This window comes from Eleginops maclovinus, chromosome 17 (assembly GCF_036324505.1).
Source record: "Eleginops maclovinus isolate JMC-PN-2008 ecotype Puerto Natales chromosome 17, JC_Emac_rtc_rv5, whole genome shotgun sequence".
Lineage (NCBI taxonomy): Eukaryota > Metazoa > Chordata > Actinopteri > Perciformes > Eleginopidae > Eleginops > Eleginops maclovinus.
In genome coordinates, this window is record NC_086365.1 from 9,286,260 (window position 1) to 9,302,786 (window position 16,527).

General features: G+C 42.3%; 1 protein-coding gene across 1 annotated transcript; it reads left to right on the forward strand.

The window, feature by feature from the left end:
- Nucleotides 1-723: 723 nt before the first annotated feature.
- pik3cg (phosphatidylinositol-4,5-bisphosphate 3-kinase, catalytic subunit gamma) lies at nt 724-12,898 on the forward strand. The gene is made up of 24 exons (XM_063905606.1): nt 724-887; nt 2,720-2,939; nt 3,018-3,189; nt 3,259-3,521; nt 3,610-3,696; nt 3,788-3,888; nt 3,994-4,163; nt 4,349-4,536; nt 5,435-5,542; nt 5,627-5,708; nt 5,777-6,203; nt 6,295-6,393; nt 6,479-6,614; nt 7,826-7,891; nt 8,097-8,240; nt 8,315-8,396; nt 8,553-8,656; nt 8,863-9,013; nt 9,084-9,173; nt 9,254-9,384; nt 10,288-10,399; nt 10,555-10,712; nt 10,911-10,992; nt 11,291-12,898. Exons 2-24 carry the CDS (start codon nt 2,727-2,729, stop codon nt 11,488-11,490), a joined length of 3,366 nt encoding a protein of 1,121 aa, XP_063761676.1. The 5' UTR covers nt 724-887; nt 2,720-2,726; the 3' UTR covers nt 11,491-12,898.
- The last annotated feature ends 3,629 nt before the right edge of the window (nt 12,899-16,527 follow it).

The window sequence follows — 16,527 nt, forward strand, 5'->3', positions numbered from 1 at the left end:
TTTCTTTTTCTCTGTCATGTCTGCCTCTTTGATGCTGGTGGAGCTGACACTCGTGGAGAATCGTGAGTGTTTACTGCCTTCCAGCGGTCATTGTGAGGAACTGCATCATCGCAGCACACCTCAAATTAGACAAGATTACCTGGCAACACTTCCGGTCCATCCTTTCCAAATAAATCATCAGAACTGTTTGTCTAGGTAGGAGGTTTGCATTTACAAGTAATATAATGTTCATACAATGAACATTATAACGGGAAATACGATATAATTAAAATTGAAAAACTCCAAATAAATACAAGCTGATATATATTAACATAAATGCCTGATATTTATAAACTAATAGACTACTTAATTGTTTTCAAGTGGACACATATTAGAAATACGAATTTTTACGTTTAATAGTATTCAATCTCCATTTTTAGTCATCAATAATATTACCAGAATTTTTACGAGTAATCGTAGTAACTGTAGTTCCTCATTGTGACCACTGGAGGGCAGTACACTCGCGTACTTAAATAGAACCATAATACTTAAAATAAACTATATAATACCTCATCACATTCGGTTTTGTATTACGAGATATTAAAAAAAGAAACTGACAATCATATCATTTAAATATAGCCCCATAAATGTCATACCTTTAATTATTATTATTTTAGAGTCGTTGTACGTAGTTTATTTTGAAAATCAGAGGCGGAAGTTTTCCTTGTCAGCCGGAGAGCGCATGGGAAACTTGACGATCTTTCCTGTGAAACAGCGCAGCGTTTCCTTATTCCACTCTGACTACACTTTTAAACCCATTTTTACTCTGGTTTAAGGTCTCTTCTTGTAGCATAAATGCCTACATTTGCGTCCAAAGCTCCTGGTTTTGTTGCCGTCTGCGTTCATTGGTGAGTCATTCATGTTTTTGTATACAGGCACCTTCCGATTATTATGGCAGCTGTACCGTTACATTCAGCAAACTGTTTCAAAAGTTGTGAAACAGTGTGTTGTTACCCCTACAACTGGTACACATGTTCAGATCTCTACCACAGAGTTTAAACAGCAGCCTGTCTCTGTGCACTTTAACTGCACTCACACCCATTCTGTGTTTAGCTGCTTCCTGCTTTGAACACTTCCTCTGCTAAAGAAGGGAAACCATTTAATCTTGTGACTCCAGCCAATTTACATCATGAGTTAGATTTTTTACAACAGTCTCTTATTGAGGCATTTCTAAATGTGTAAATGCAATTCCAGCTACTTTACTTCTAAAATGGAGCTTATTGGGTTGTCATAGTAGTTTTAGACACAGCAAATAATAGTAAAGGCTTTGTTTGGGGACAGTCTCAGTCATGGAATCACACTTTTAGCTGTAGTTATTATATTAGATTATTGTTTTTTAACCTAACAACAATGTATTAGTTTAGAGCAGAAATGTTTTCAGATGAAGTGTGTGTAGTAGACGTTGCAGGACCAGTGGAAATGACCCTATCTTGGCCATCAGGACATCAAACCCCTGGCAGAAATCTATGAGGCTAGACAACAAAAGAAAGGCCTTTCCACTTTTTTAAATTTCCTTCCTCCTCACATGAAGCCCAGCACATATCCTGAAGCTGTGCGCCTTCTAACACTGCACACACAGCTCTGCAGGCCCCAGGGCAGCTGAGCTTAGTGTGTTTAATACACTGTATCTAGTGGTTCATTCAACCCTTTGATAGACAAGCTATGCAAACCCATTTTAAGGCACAACATGGGTCAAAATGTACCTGTAGTGATTTCATGCATGGCTCATTTCTGTATACAAACACTATTTTAGTTCATAAATAAGAAACGGAGAATGAAAATAGTGATTTGTTATACAAAACAAGATATTTAATAAATACTTTGAATATGAATGGCTAAATATATAGATTTTATAGCAAAGAAACACTCAGCCATGCATGATATAACAAAGGGGAAGAATGCAGGTCATTTTGGACCCATGTTGTGCCTTACACAAGTGATCCAAAATCATTTTTATTCAAAAAAGTAAGCAAGGAAAAAATAAACTAAGAATGTTTGATCAAAATCAAGTTAATTGAGGAATACCTGGAATTCTGAATGATTAAAGTAATTTATTGCAAAGATAATTAAAATCTCTTACGGGTCATTTTTGATTCATGCTGTGTATCAAAGGGTTAACACCACTGCTAATAAGAGCTAATTTGAACATGCCATATTTATCTATTGTTTCTCTATGGTTTTTTTTATCTTATTTGAACCATTTATTATATTCTTTTATGATTATTGTATTGTAGTTTTATACCTGGTTTAATCCTCTGCTCGCTGAATAATTGGCACTACTATTGTTTTCTTTGTTTCGGTGAGATATCTAAGGCAAAATCCATTGAACCATACGGATAACATAACAAAAAAATATAGAATCTCGAATTCTGTCCGTCATACCGGGACATTTGTAATAGTTTTGTATCATTTCATTAAAATAAATATTGAAAAGGATTTGATTAAATAGAAAATACTCAGCTTATTATTAATCCTACTTTCGACCTTGTTGCAGTTTCATCGTTTGACAGAAAGATCAAGCAGAAATGTTTTTAAACATTGCTTTCACAACCATTTACAGAAACTCGGTCCATAGATAGAGCTTTTATGTGATTGCCCAGAAGGTCAAAGATCATTTTTCCCTGATCAATAGGTGGCAGGCATTACAAATATCTACAGTACTCTGTCTGTCCCCCAGCAGCTAGGTGATGGACGGGCAGCAGATCCAGGTGAGTGACGAAGAGCCCAAAGTCCTGCGAGAAGAGCCCCGGAGGAGGAGGAGAAAGAAGGCCATCTCGTCGTCGTTCGGCTCCTCCATGGATCAGATCAGTGTGGAGTTCATCCTGCCCACCGTGGTGCGGGGGGGAAACAGTCCAGACTCTCTGTTGCTGGAGGTGGCAGGAAACTGGACGGTGGAACAGGTGAGTTTACTGATCATCAGATTATTCATTAGTTGGGATGCTTTTAACAAACATGGTGTTATTTTGTTGTGTTTGCAGGTGAAAGCTCAGGTGTGGCTGAAAGCGGTGACTCTGAACCTGTGTCCGGACTTCTACCAGAGGTTTTCTCCGGACCACTGCATCCTGCTCTACCAGAAGAAAGGCAACGTGTGTGAGATCTACGACAAGCACCAGGTGTTCCAGACGCTGGACTGCATCCGCTACTGGAGAGGTAGCAGCCGTTGACAGAGTTAATTCCCACTGTGAGTATGAAAGGATGTAAACATTTGTGTTTCTAAAGCCCTGAAGAAAGAAGTGGGGCGGATCCAGCTGCTTCCCCGCCCACAGCCCTCAGACGAGTCCCTGCATTACCAGCGCTACCTCAACTACCTGATCGCCTACGACGTGACGGACGTCAGCAACGTGCACGACGACGAGCTGGAGTTCACCCGCAGGAAGCTGTTGACGCCGCGGCGCATCGAGCTGTCTGACCGCGACCCAAAACTCTACTCCATGGACCCGTGGGTGACCCGCAAGACGCTGCCGGAACGCCTGTTTAGCAAGGTGTGTGTGGAAGATTAATGGTTACGATCAGTGGTTCGATAACGTTTGGCTTTATTTTGCCTTTTTACTGTGGCTCCTCCTCCTTCAGGTCAGTAACGGTCACATCCTGCTGGTGATCCACATCGGCACAGCCAGCCAGACCATCAAAGTGTCAATCAGAGACACGCCAGCACAGGTACACAGATGTGCTGATACACACCTTTCACTAGTTTACCACTTGATCTAATCTCCCTGTAACATTTTCCGACTTTTTTCATCGTATTCAGGTACTGCTGAGCTTTTTCGCGAAGACGGCGAGTAAGAAAGCTTTGCTGGGAATCCCTGAGGACATGTGTGAGGCAGACTTTGTGCTCCGTGTGTGCGGAAGGTAACTACTTACTCATACAGCCAATATAAAGGGAAATGAAGTAAAAGAGTCATTGACTGGTGATAGTTTTAAGAAGATAATGTTTCTGTGTGTGTGTTCGCTCAGGGAGGAGTACCTGTACGGGGAAAAACCTCTACAGGACTTCAACTGGGTCCGTCAGTGTCTGAAGAACGGGGAGGAAATCCACCTGGCTCTGGAGACGGCCCCTGATCCAGACCTGGACCTGGTTCAGAAGGAGGACTGGGCTCAAGTAGATGACTGCACCGGAGTGGCAGGTAGGCTGTAAGGTTAGATCCGTTGTGTGTGTGTGTGTGTGTGTGTGTGTGTGTGTGTGTGTGTGTGTGTGTGTGTGTGTGTGTGTGTGTGTGTGTGTGTGTGTGTGTGTGTGTGTGTGTGTGTGTGTGTGTGTGTGTGTGTGTTTGATGGTGAAGCACATACATTATGCACGCTTCTTTGTCAGGTACCCATGAGCAGCTGACCATCGACGAGAAGGACCATGAGCGCGTGTTCACCATCTCTATGTGGGACTGTAACAGGAAGTTCAGAGTGAAGGTGCTCGGGATCGACATCCCATCCCTCCCCAAAAGCCCAGAGCTCATTGTCTTCATTGAGGCCAGCATCTTCCACGGCCAGCAGCTCCTAGCTCAGGTAAGTAAAACTTTACACTATACATAGAAATAAATCTGATGAAGGTGTGACATATGTTGGCTCTAAAGCATGAGCCTATCGTTCACCTCTCAGTGTGTCTGCTTTCTCTTCTTACATTACTCCTTTCCACTTATTTAAAAGTGCTTCAAATGGCTGTGCTTTATTTTATAGCCACATCGTTGATGAACCTCACATTCTGTGCTAACCACATTGAAAAATAGGGCTTTATAATAAAAGGCTTTTAAAAGGGGCCCATTAATGCCCTTTTTTAGGTTTAGTATTTTATTTTGTGCCTGTTCCTAAAGCTCTTTATATTTCTCATACTTCCTTTGCTGCAGCACCTCTTTTCACCCTCTGTCTGAAACCAGAGCCCAGTCTACTCTAATTGGTCGGCTCTGTTGTGATTGGTCAACCGCTTAGAGATGTCCCGCCCCTTAGCCTATCACATACATATCACATATGTGGGAACGCTCGCCAATAGAAGTGCAAAGTTAAATAGCGATGTCATTATGTCACAGACGTCAACATAGGAGTCCAATGATGGCATTTCACACTAGAGGAAAGGGAAAACTCCAAAAAGCGTAATATGGCCTCTTTAAGCGCTTTATTGTTAACTTCGCATTGGCAGTCATTCATTCAGGAGAGGCTGATATTCATCCAATTCAATAAACAAAAGTGCTGCAGTGTTTCCTGATAACATTTTGAGCAGGAACATAATTTGAATCCCGCAGGTGAATGGAAGGCTTGACACAAAAACAACCATAATGAGAGTTCAGTAGGTAAATCCTTTAAAGGGAAGTTGCACCAGAATTGGCCACCACGACATGTTTACCTTTGAGCATTTGTGAAACATACATTCATTATGAACAGCAGATTCAACCCTGTCTTTCTTTCTCAGGAGAGGACGTCCTCTAAAAACTTCAATGAAGAGGTGCTATGGAACTGCTGGTTGGAGTTTAACATAAAGATCAGGGACCTGCCGAAAGGAGCTCGCCTCAACCTGCAGGTAACAATTCAATCAGAGGACGGAGGAAGATGCAAGACTTTTGTTGGCCGTTTTTACTTCCTCACTAACTGTCTCTGTTCCCAGGTGATCTGTGGGAAGCAGCCTCTGACGCCAACCTCCAAGGGGACCTTGTCCTACCAGGATACAGCAACAGGCAGTCATGAAGGTGAGGTTCGCTAACAATGCGTCACTGCGTCATGTTGACAGTCATCAGAGCGTCTGTGTGTCTTTCAGGGAAGACCAAGAGTCGCCTCCTGTACTACGTCAACCTGCTGCTGATCGACCACCGCTCCCTGCTGCGCCAGGGCGAGTTCATCCTCCACATGTGGAAAATGCCGGAGAAGAGCGAGGAGAGCAGCAGCAGCATCAACGCGGACAAGCTCACCTCGGCCACCAACCCGGACAAGGCGTCCGCCATGGCCATCGCCATCCTGCTGGACAAGTACTGCTACCCCGTGGTGCTGCCCAAGAGCCGGGACGTGTGCCGAGACGTGGGGGCTGGCAGCGAGGAGGCTGAGGGGGAGCGCGGCCAGAGGGAGATGCCCAACCACCTAAAGAAGCAGTTTGCAGCCATCGTGAACACCGACCCCCTGCACCCGCTCAGCCCGGAGGACAAGGAGCTGCTGTGGCACTTCAGGCACGAGTGTATGCGTGACCCCAGGTATGCTTAGCCTTCTTTACCCACAGCCTCTGACTCTAGGAACTCGTACTAATGGACATTTAATCCTCTCTCCATGCCTCCGTATGCTTAGGGCCTACCCGAAGCTGCTGGCTTCAGTCAGGTGGGGGAAACAGGAAGATGTTCTGGCAACACATCGTCTGCTAGAGCGCAGCAGTGCGTGGGACAGCAGGTAAGATTTGACTGTTTATGTCATATGTACGGGTCCTCAGAAGCTTCAGTGTCCCCTCAGCTGTCCTCTTGCTGTCCCCTCTCAGTGGTCTGGATGTGGGTCTGGCCATGCAGATGCTGGACTGTCACTACTCTGACGCTCAGGTCCGCTCCATGGCCGTCAGGAAGCTGGAGACTCTGGAGGATGATGATGTGCTCAGATACCTCCTTCAGCTCGTACAGGTGATACTCTTTACCCTCCCTGTCTTTATGCCAAGCACTTCTTCCAGGAAAAATCTGTTGAATAATAGACTAGCGTTGCCTCCCTTTTTAATCCCTTATTGATTTACTATCTGTTCATCTGACATCGTTGACCACCCAGAGGATTGCCTGAATAAGATGCTAGTGATCAGAGCAAAGCCTCCCTGTCCTGATTCACAGGGACCAGCCGCGCATGGAAATGTCTACAGATACATACTGCGTGTTTGCTGCATTAGTGGACTTTGCATGAGCGGTATAACAAATGAGCTGTTGTCATGGAAGGATAGGAAAATTACTCTAGGCTCCACAGTAATCTGCTGTCTCTGTATTATGTAAAACAAATATACTGACAGAAATACTTTGTTTAAGGTACTGGTTTAGATTATTTTCCAAATATTTAATAACACAGGTCAACTGTCGATTTATTTCTTATATTTTTAACTTTCTAAACTCAGCATAGCACACAGAGAAAATACAGGGACTTTATAACAAGGGTAAAGTACGTATTTACTAAGGTAATAAGGTAAGATAATACTAAAGTCCTTTAATGAGAAAAGGAGAGTGATGGATTTATCAGTATTAAAATTGTTGTTTGCATCATAGGTCAGCGACAAAGAAGCGTTTTCACCCGTCCACTCTGCTTCCATTAGGTCCTATTTGCATGGCAGTGAGCACAAAGAGCGCTCTGTGTGACTACCATAGCCACCTTCTGCATCAACACACTGCAATCTGTCTGCTTTTGTATTTAAAGACAGAGATAAACAAATGTGCTGCACAGGAAGTCTGTAGCTTTTGCTCATATGAAAACTCTTGACCTTAGTCATCCTAAATTAACATATACAGCTTTTAATATCAAAGACGCCTGATACAATGCTGTTTTTGTAATTCCCGTACCCCCGGCCTGGACATTGAAAGACTTTCTGCACTTCCTTCCCTATTAAACATCCAAACCTGTTACTGTCATTCTGTCTGTCTTGAATGTGCCTTTGTTCACATCTGTTTACAAAATGCCAACCTGCCGCAATCTGTGGGATTTCCACGGCGTGGTTTTGCGTGTATCCAGAGAGGGGGGGGTGTAATTTGGTTTCACATGACAACGAAAATACTTCTCAAAAATTAAGTGTTTTTTGAAACCTGGAAATCATTAAGTTCCAGCTTGAGTGGTTTGACGAATAAAGCTTCTTTTTTTACAGGCAGTCAAGTTTGAGCCGTACCATGACAGTGCCCTGGTCAGGTTCCTGCTGAAGAGAGCTCTGAGGGTAAGTGTATGTGTGTGTAGACAGATACTTAAAAGCAATCAAATCCCAAAAGTTTAGGAAGATGGCGATCAAATGTTTTTATTGTTTTTTCAAAGACAGCACATGTTCATTATATCCCTATTAAGCGCTAATATTACTCACCTCGCCCTCGTCTGATCGCTAACCCTCTGCAACCACTTTTTATGAGTCATTTCTCCGTCCACAGAGTAAGCGCATCGGTCACTTCCTCTTCTGGTTCCTGCGCAGCGAGATCGCTCAGTCCATGCACTACCAGCAGAGGTACGCCGTGCTGCTGGAGGCCTACCTCAGAGGCTGCGGGGAGGAAATGCTGCAAGACTTCAGGAAACAGGTGAGACACAAGTCCCTGAACACAACGCTGGGTGTACATAACAAAACAGCTAATAATGAAGTGATGCTCTGCAGGTGGAGATGACAGAAGCTCTGCAGAAAGTCACCCGAGAGATGAAGGCCCTGTACGCTGACAAGTACGACATCACCGCACAAGGTCAGGACGAAGCTCTGAAGCTAATCTGCAATATGTTGCTGTCACTGTATTAAAATAAAAGTGTACAACATCTATGTTCTTTTGAGCAGGTTTCTCTGTGTAGTGCTTGAGTTTGTGTTGTGAAACTGCAACCGTGTGTGTGTCTGTGTGTGTCAGTGGTGTTTCAGCTGCGTCAGAAGCTGGAGACTCTTCAGCCGGCCGGTCCGCCCAAGAGTTTCAGGGTCCCTTACGATCCTGGACTGAGAGCTGGAGCCCTGCTGGTGAAACACACACACACACACACACACACACACACACACACACACACACACACACACACACACACACACACACACACACACACACACACACACACACACACATTGATGAAAACAGACACACTCATACCAAGGTGCGAAGTAGAAAGCCAATAATAACAAAAATAGTGAACAGTCTTTTATTCGACATTGCGTTTATGCACTTTCAGATCGAGCAGTGTAAAGTGATGGCATCTAAGAAGAAGCCTCTGTGGCTGCAGTTCAAAAGGGCCGACCCCACCACCCTGTCCAAGGACCCAATCGGCATCATCTTCAAAGACGGCGACGACCTCAGGCAGGACATGCTCATCTTGCAGGTGAGTGGCGTCACAGTGTAACACACACATTATGACTCCTCAAAAGGACTCAGTTTACTTGTGTGTCCCTGTAGATCTGCTCATCATGGAGTCCATCTGGGAGACCGAGTCCCTGGATCTCTGCCTGTTGCCGTACGGCTGCATCTCCACTGGAAACAGAATAGGTCCGTCATTAAATGGAGAACATTAAGGATTCTAATATAACAGCCATTCTGTGAGATTGACCCCTCCTCTATCGCTGCAGGTATGATTGAGATTGTGAAGGACGCCACCACCATCGCTAACATCCAGCAGAGTGTGGTGGGAAGCACAGGAGCTTTTAAAGATGAAATCCTCTATCAGTGGCTGCGGGACAAGTGTGTCAGCGAGGACAAGGTACTCCTTTTCAGCACACCAGAGGACATGCACGTCATTTGCTTGATTATGTGGCCTATATCTAGATTATTGAAGCTGAAATGCATTCTGTTTTCCTGTGTGCTGGGTGTTATTTATGGATTCAATGTTGTGATGGTGGCGGCTCCAGCTGCTGCTGTTGATCAGACGTAAGAGGAAGTGGCAAAGTGACAGACAGGAAGGAAGTACAAATACACACAGACGAAAACCCTTTGGCCCCAACACCTGTCTTAGTGTCTGTATCTTCCTTTTAAGAGGTTCCTGCCCTGGTTTAAGATATCAGTCTCATCTCTAAGCTTTCATTCAACACAAAGGATAGATTTTTTTATATTACTAGTTGAGTGACCCTTAAAAGAAGGATTTCTGTATACTGTAGTTGCCGCTGTCTGTACCTTTACCTCAGAAAATACGTCACATGTGTTAGTTTTATCAATATTGTAGATAAGCAAATACACACGGTATGATAACCATCTACTTTGTTACCATGGTTTAGCACGGTATTGGTATAGCTTTTATATGTCCATGTCTCACAGCACAGTGTTTATACCCACAATGAAACCCGATGGAAGAGGGAGACTTTACATATTTACCCATCAGAGACTGCACTGACCTCACCACCTTCAAGAAACTCACAAAAACTCACCTCTTCAAACTGGCTTTTAATGTGTGATTTTTTTATACTTTGCTCGATTTTAATGTGACTTTTACTTTATTTATTGTTGTCTTTCTTTTTTATTTACCTCTGTAAACAACTTTGAGCACTGAAAAAGTGCTTATTATTATATTTGCACAGCTGACAGTTGTACTGTCTTGAGCAGCAGAGACTAAAGAGGAGTTGAACCTCTGAGAATAGCACAGGACGTTCACAATATTGTTTCCCTGTAGTTCCAGCATGCGGTGGAGAAGTTCCTGTACTCCTGTGGGGGCTACTGTGTGGCCACCTACGTCCTGGGTATCGGGGATCGCCACAACGACAACATCATGATCACTGAATCTGGTACCGACTTCTTTTGTCTGAAATCAGAAATAAATATAATCATGCAGCCTTTTCACACTGTTTTTTTGCAATTGTGCATCACGTGTGAAACAAGGGGTTCAGGAAACAAGAAGAAAACTGAGATCTGAAAACTAACCTCTTTTGTCTTCCTGCAGGGAATCTCTTCCACATCGACTTTGGGCACATCCTGGGGAATTACAAGAGCTTCATGGGAATCAGTAAGGAGTGGGTTCCCTTCGTGCTCACACCAGACTTCCTGTATGTCATGGGAACAACCGGGAAGAAAAGCAGCCCTCACTTCCAGAAATTCCAGGTGCAGTAAATGGATTTCCTTTCATGTGAATAGACTTAACCCACCGTTATTAATATGTAATAATAATGCAATTACAGGAACACCCACCTGTCATTCATATGTCAAATCTCCTGCGTTTTATATATATATATATATATATATATATATATATATGTACGCACACTTTGCTGTATTACACCTGCCTTCTCTGTGTCTCAGGACGTGTGTGTGAAGGCGTACCTCGCGCTGCGGCACCACACCAACCTGCTCATCATCCTCTTCTCCATGATGCTGATGACCGGTAACACTTCCTTCTGATAAAACTCAAAGCTTCTCTCTTTAGTGCCCGTCACAGCACACCAAAAACAGTTTGTTAACATTATTTCCTTATGTGGAATTTCACTCAGTCACACCCACTGTGTTTTAGGCAAAGGTTCAAGTTTCTATATAAAACTAGCTGACTGATTCAGGTCATTAAGTGCAACTTTACACATGTGTCAAAAAGACAAATGCAGTGTTTTTCCCGATAATAAATAACATATATTTATAAATGCTGAATGTCTGAAAGGTGATACTCTCATATTTCTTCCCATGAACAGGCATGCCCCAGCTGACCAGTAAGGAGGACATCGAGTACATCCGTGAGGCGCTGACTGTGGGCTGCAGCGAGGACGAGGCGCAGCGCCACCTGCTGGACCAGATAGAGATCTGCAGAGAGAAGGGCTGGATGGTTCAGATTAACTGGTTCGTTCATCTGGTGCTGGGCATCAAGCAGGGAGTGGAGAAACGGTCCACTTAGGACTCTCTTATATGAAGTGAATAAGTCTTACAAGAACATTCAAACAGGAGACTGAACATTTTAAAAATGATCGCACAAAAGATTTTTGTTGATTATTTACTCATTTTTAAGAGAGCCTGTCCGACTCGGGTGACATGATCCTATCGCTCGGACTTAGAAAGAATGCCTCCCTTCTCCCTTACTAGATAATAAAATGGTTGCCAGAAGCAACCTTTAATTATCTTACTAATTTCCATTTTACTGCGATGAAAACATAAGCGTTATCCTGAGGCACATTTAAAACAATCCGCTGAAACCAAACTAATGTTAAACATTTCACATTTAGTCAACCCTATTAGTGATCCCAGATAAAGGCTCTCACCTGGAGGACAGATTTAAACAAAAAATAAATGTTCTGTATGGGTAGAATAATGAGAGCAGATTATACTACTGTATGGAAAAAGGCTGGAACTTTAAGAGCAAAACTACTTTTAAACTGTGGTACTGCACTCAATACAATACATTAGATCTTTTACATTTTATTTCCTAGTGAGGAGGAAAGTAAAGGCTGCCTGTTTTATTGCACTGCTTGGACCAAGTCTAAAAAAATCCATAAGTATAAATGCCCAAGTCTAGTTTCACAAAGTCAAGCTACTTCCTGTTTCTGGTTGTGTCATTTAAAGTCATTTCCTGCTGAACAAACACATTTAGGTAACATAGGTACCAGATTCTGGCTGAAGCAGTGTCCATTGACTCCAAGAGAGGTCATCTTTTAAATCATTTTATATTCAAAATATTTGCTTTAAAGTAAATACTATGCAAGGAATTGTTCTTATGGTTTTGAGTTAGAAAATACTGTAATATTAACGTTGTTTTTGAAGTGAGAGTTGTCCTATTTATACTTTCAACAAAGCACTCGTTGTTAAGGAATACTTCGTTAATGTCTTTGAAACAAGAGCCTTTAAAAAAGAGAAGAAAATCCCAAATGACGTAATAAAAGTTCAATGTAATCATGCTAAATATGTTCTGTTTTTAAACTCTGGCACATGCTGGTGTGTGCTGTGCTCACCTTTATTGTATTGTGGACATAAAAGTATATTTTGAGAATATACAATATAATAATAATTTGAGATTTCCAATTATGCCATCAAAACAATCACTCATTTTGAAATGTCTGTGCTATGTTAATATGTCTTAAAAATATAATCAAGGAACCAATTTTGACTGAAAGAAACACATTTAAAAACAATATTTGTAGGGCCATCACAGCTTGTGTATATATGAATAGAATCCTTTGTTGTTGTGAAGTTTCGTGAGTTTTCTTCCCTGTTTTTTTAGCATCATTAGCATCAGCAGTATTTTTTCTATGGCTTGCATTTCCATTTTTTCTTAAAAAACATATTGTAATAAAGCCTTTTGGGACTGAAAATGCTTCCAATCAGTGAATCTGGAAATAAGTTACTTTGTATGTGATGATATCAGACCTTTCACACGATGTCAGGCTTTCCCTCGCTTACATCATACACCTTTATGTGCGTGTCTCAGAAACCACTCGAATAAGGAGAGTCACTGATCCTGAGCTCATTGCAGATCTTTACTGTGATATTTGACATCAACCACAAGATGGAGCCACATCAACACTGACACAATACCGAGCATTCACTCCTCGTGCTCTCAAATGTCTCCTCTTTCTTCCTTTTCATCCGTCTCCTCTCCCTCTAACACAACTATATTTCTAAGAAGAAGACAGATTTGTTTTTCTTATAGAAAGGCTGCTAGTCCACTTAAGCCAAATGCATCACTACCAAGGTTACAAACCACTTTAAGATCCTTGAATCCAACATATTTTACTGGTCGTACTTTCCAATTAGAAACAGAATGATTTTTAAGGAACACAAGTGTCCCGTACTCTTAAGCTTTTATTGAATCCAGCTTCAGTCTGCTCTAACATGTTTGAGAAAAAGTGGTACCAAGTGGAGCGTCGAGGATCGATTCCCTCTCTCTATTATCTCTGGTTCCTCTCCAGGAAGACATGAACCAGATCAGACAACGGGGGAAATCACTGTGTGTGCCCATATGAGGATCCATTAGAGTGGGGGCCTCCAGCCTGGGTTATTTCTGGGTCAGGCCTGGGTTGAAGTTAATTGAAGGGAATTACTATTGATGTTCCTCACAGGTGCTGCGCTCCCTGTGCGTGTGAGGTTTGTAGGTGCACATCAGTGTGCATTCTGACATGTATGTGATTGAGATGTGTGGGCATGATGCACTTCACTCTATTTATGGCTTAGAAAACAGAGATTTGATGGTAACCTCTGAAATCACAGCATGAGCTTGTCTCCATCTTCCTTTTTACTGTAACATGCTTTCTTTTTTACATTTAGCAAGGAAATGCTAGTTGCTAAATGTGTTGTAAAAGGCATTTGAGCTATTACTGAAGCTTTCCCGCTTGTTGTTCTTCCCCAATGCTTTCTCGTTGACTGATCCTGCAACAGGGTGAGCCGGAGTCTCATCATGAAAAGCTGAGATCCTTAAATTGTGCAAATCTGCTCTCAGGTAGTGTAAAGAAAGTTTAAAACCTTGCTGTATTCCCAAAAATGTACTTCTTAGAGTACTCTTTTGTGGCTGTTTATCCAAGAACTCACTCAGTGTAACATAACTTTGCTTCTTTTGGTGCCTCTGTGAAAATTGCACCTACAGTATATATCTACAGTGACTTTGAATGTGATCTTTCGGTCTCTCTTCCAAGCACTTTGACATTTCCGATGCCCTATTTAAGCTTGATTTGGGCCACATTTGTGCGAGATTCTTGTCATTACACATGCTGTTTGAAGGAGGTTGAGACTGATTAATATCTGACTGGTGTAATTTGTGTCAGAAACTTTAGTGGGCTGTCATGCAGGTTGAGCATTTCAGATTCATGGCTGCTGTGAAAAGGTCTCCTTATAAACTGTTGTGGTATTATTTTGGTATTTTACATCTTGTGGCTTAATCTGTAGTCTTGACTAAGGCTGCTTTGTTAAATATATATAAACTGCTGCAAAACACTCTATATATTTGAATGTATTTCTGTTCAGGTTGAGTGTGAGGTACAAGTTGTAAGGATAAAAGCTTCTGGCCGAGCACTTAGAGGGAAATAAATTGTGCAGTCAAAGTAAACACAACGTTTGTCTGTCCAGATTTATGGGGGGCTGGTTTATAGGCTCTGAGAAGTTGCCAGATAACCATCAGGGAATTATTTCAACACTCAACCCTGTAAAGTTAACCATTTTGCATTATTTTTGATGGGATTACATTGAGGAGAACTCACAAATTAATCTGTGAGTTTCAGTGGGGCTGGTACCCCGATTTTGAAACTAGCTAGTTCTGCTAGCCTAACTTTATGCAAAGCTGACGACATAGACTGTAGCCACAGTGTTCCCGCTACAACCAACAACAGGCAGCACGTCATTTCCAATGGAAGCCGGGGACATGAAGCTACAGACGGAGACCTGGGACTTGTCACTACATGACGTTTTGACGAGTCCCAATGATGCAGTGATCGTCCAACCATACACATGTATTTGGTTCTACCTGTTCTGTTCAATCTAAAACATTCCGTTAGCTACTTCTCAGTGCTATGTACCAGCAAAACTAGGTCAAAAAGTGCTTGAATAATCCTAGTAAACAACATTTCTTTGATCGTTCCATCCTCAACCTGTTTCTTCTCTTCTGTAAAAGTGGCCGGTCAGCTTGACGCCTGCTAGTCAACATCTAAGAATATTTATCTAGGCAGGCTACACAACATGAAAGTCACCCACATGAGCACAGAGCAGCCTGTGGTCCAAACCTGACCTTTAGGTGGATTCCTAGATTACAACACTTAGCCGTTAATATTACAGCCTTTAATATTTAACACCCTGAACATATCCGTACCGGCTGTAACTGAAGACTCAAAATGAAATCGTAATTGTGTGTGTGTGTGTGTGTGTGTGTGTGTGTCTGTCTGTCTGTGTGTGTGTGTGTGTGTGTGTGTGTGTGTGTGTGTGTGTGTGTGTGTGTGTGTGTGTGTGTGTGTGTGTGTGTGTGTGTGTGTGTGTGTGTGTGTGTGTGTGTGTGTGTGTGTGTGTTTGGCAGCAGCTGCGTGTGCCACATCAGATACCCTTACTGACAGAATAAGAGTGTGTGTCACCCGACACTGCCTCTCACACTATATTGTAGCATCAGTTACCGTACAATTAGTAGTTGAGGATGTTGGCCAAGCAATTAGACTGGCAGGAAGTAGAATCACACCACCCTGCATCTTGTCTCATTATTAATTTCATTAATGATTCCCCTAAATGGGCAAAGGAAATGAATACTTTGGATTAAGTGTTGTACAGACACAGACAAATTGAAAATACTTTAAGGGAGAAGTAAAGAACTACAACTCCCAGGGTGCATTGTGGCAACAGCCATCATACCAAACCGAGATAATGCTTCTGAGAAAACAGATTTTGTAATCTGCAGATTAAATCAATCTGATTTGAATTTATGATCTTATTTGGGGGTGAATTTTAATATTACAGAAACACCTTCTGTTGTTTGTTTTTATTTTAACTTTCACATTTTAAAAGCTAATTAATATTTAAAATTCCGGGCCCCCTTAACCTTTCTAATATTCCGACCAGTTTTGATATTTTTTTGTACGTGAATTCTCAGATTTTCTTTCATATTGTTAAGCTGCTATAAGCCTGACTATGTGAGGCTGCACTTGAACTTAAAGACCTAATCAGTAGCGACTGGTAATGAAGGCTAGAGAAGGCTAATCCATTATGTCACACGTGCCTGATGTGATTTTCATCATCCCCACATTTTAGAAGTTTAATTTGCATTTGGATGCCTCATCCTGGTGTTAATCTCAAAGTATGGGACCTTTAAGAGCCCTCAGGTTTGCAGCTAAACCTGAACAGAAGGCGCAGTGATTAATGCACATTAGAGGCCTAATAATCTCTGCTTGTCTGTGTGTTCCCGTAATTCCCCAACAGAACACCCAATCAGCCGGCTGCTCTGTTACCCATGAGCCTGGGTTTGCAGTGTTCA

Bases quoted from the DNA above. Each gene is read 5' to 3' on its own strand.
- pik3cg (XM_063905606.1), top strand. From the start codon at position 2,727: ATGGACGGGCAGCAGATCCAGGTGAGTGACGAAGAGCCCAAAGTCCTG. The intron at 3,889-3,993 runs GTAACTACTTAC...GTGTTCGCTCAG, and splicing joins GTGCTCCGTGTGTGCGGAAG to GGAGGAGTACCTGTACGGGG. The intron at 8,397-8,552 runs GTCAGGACGAAG...TGTGTGTGTCAG, and splicing joins GTACGACATCACCGCACAAG to TGGTGTTTCAGCTGCGTCAG.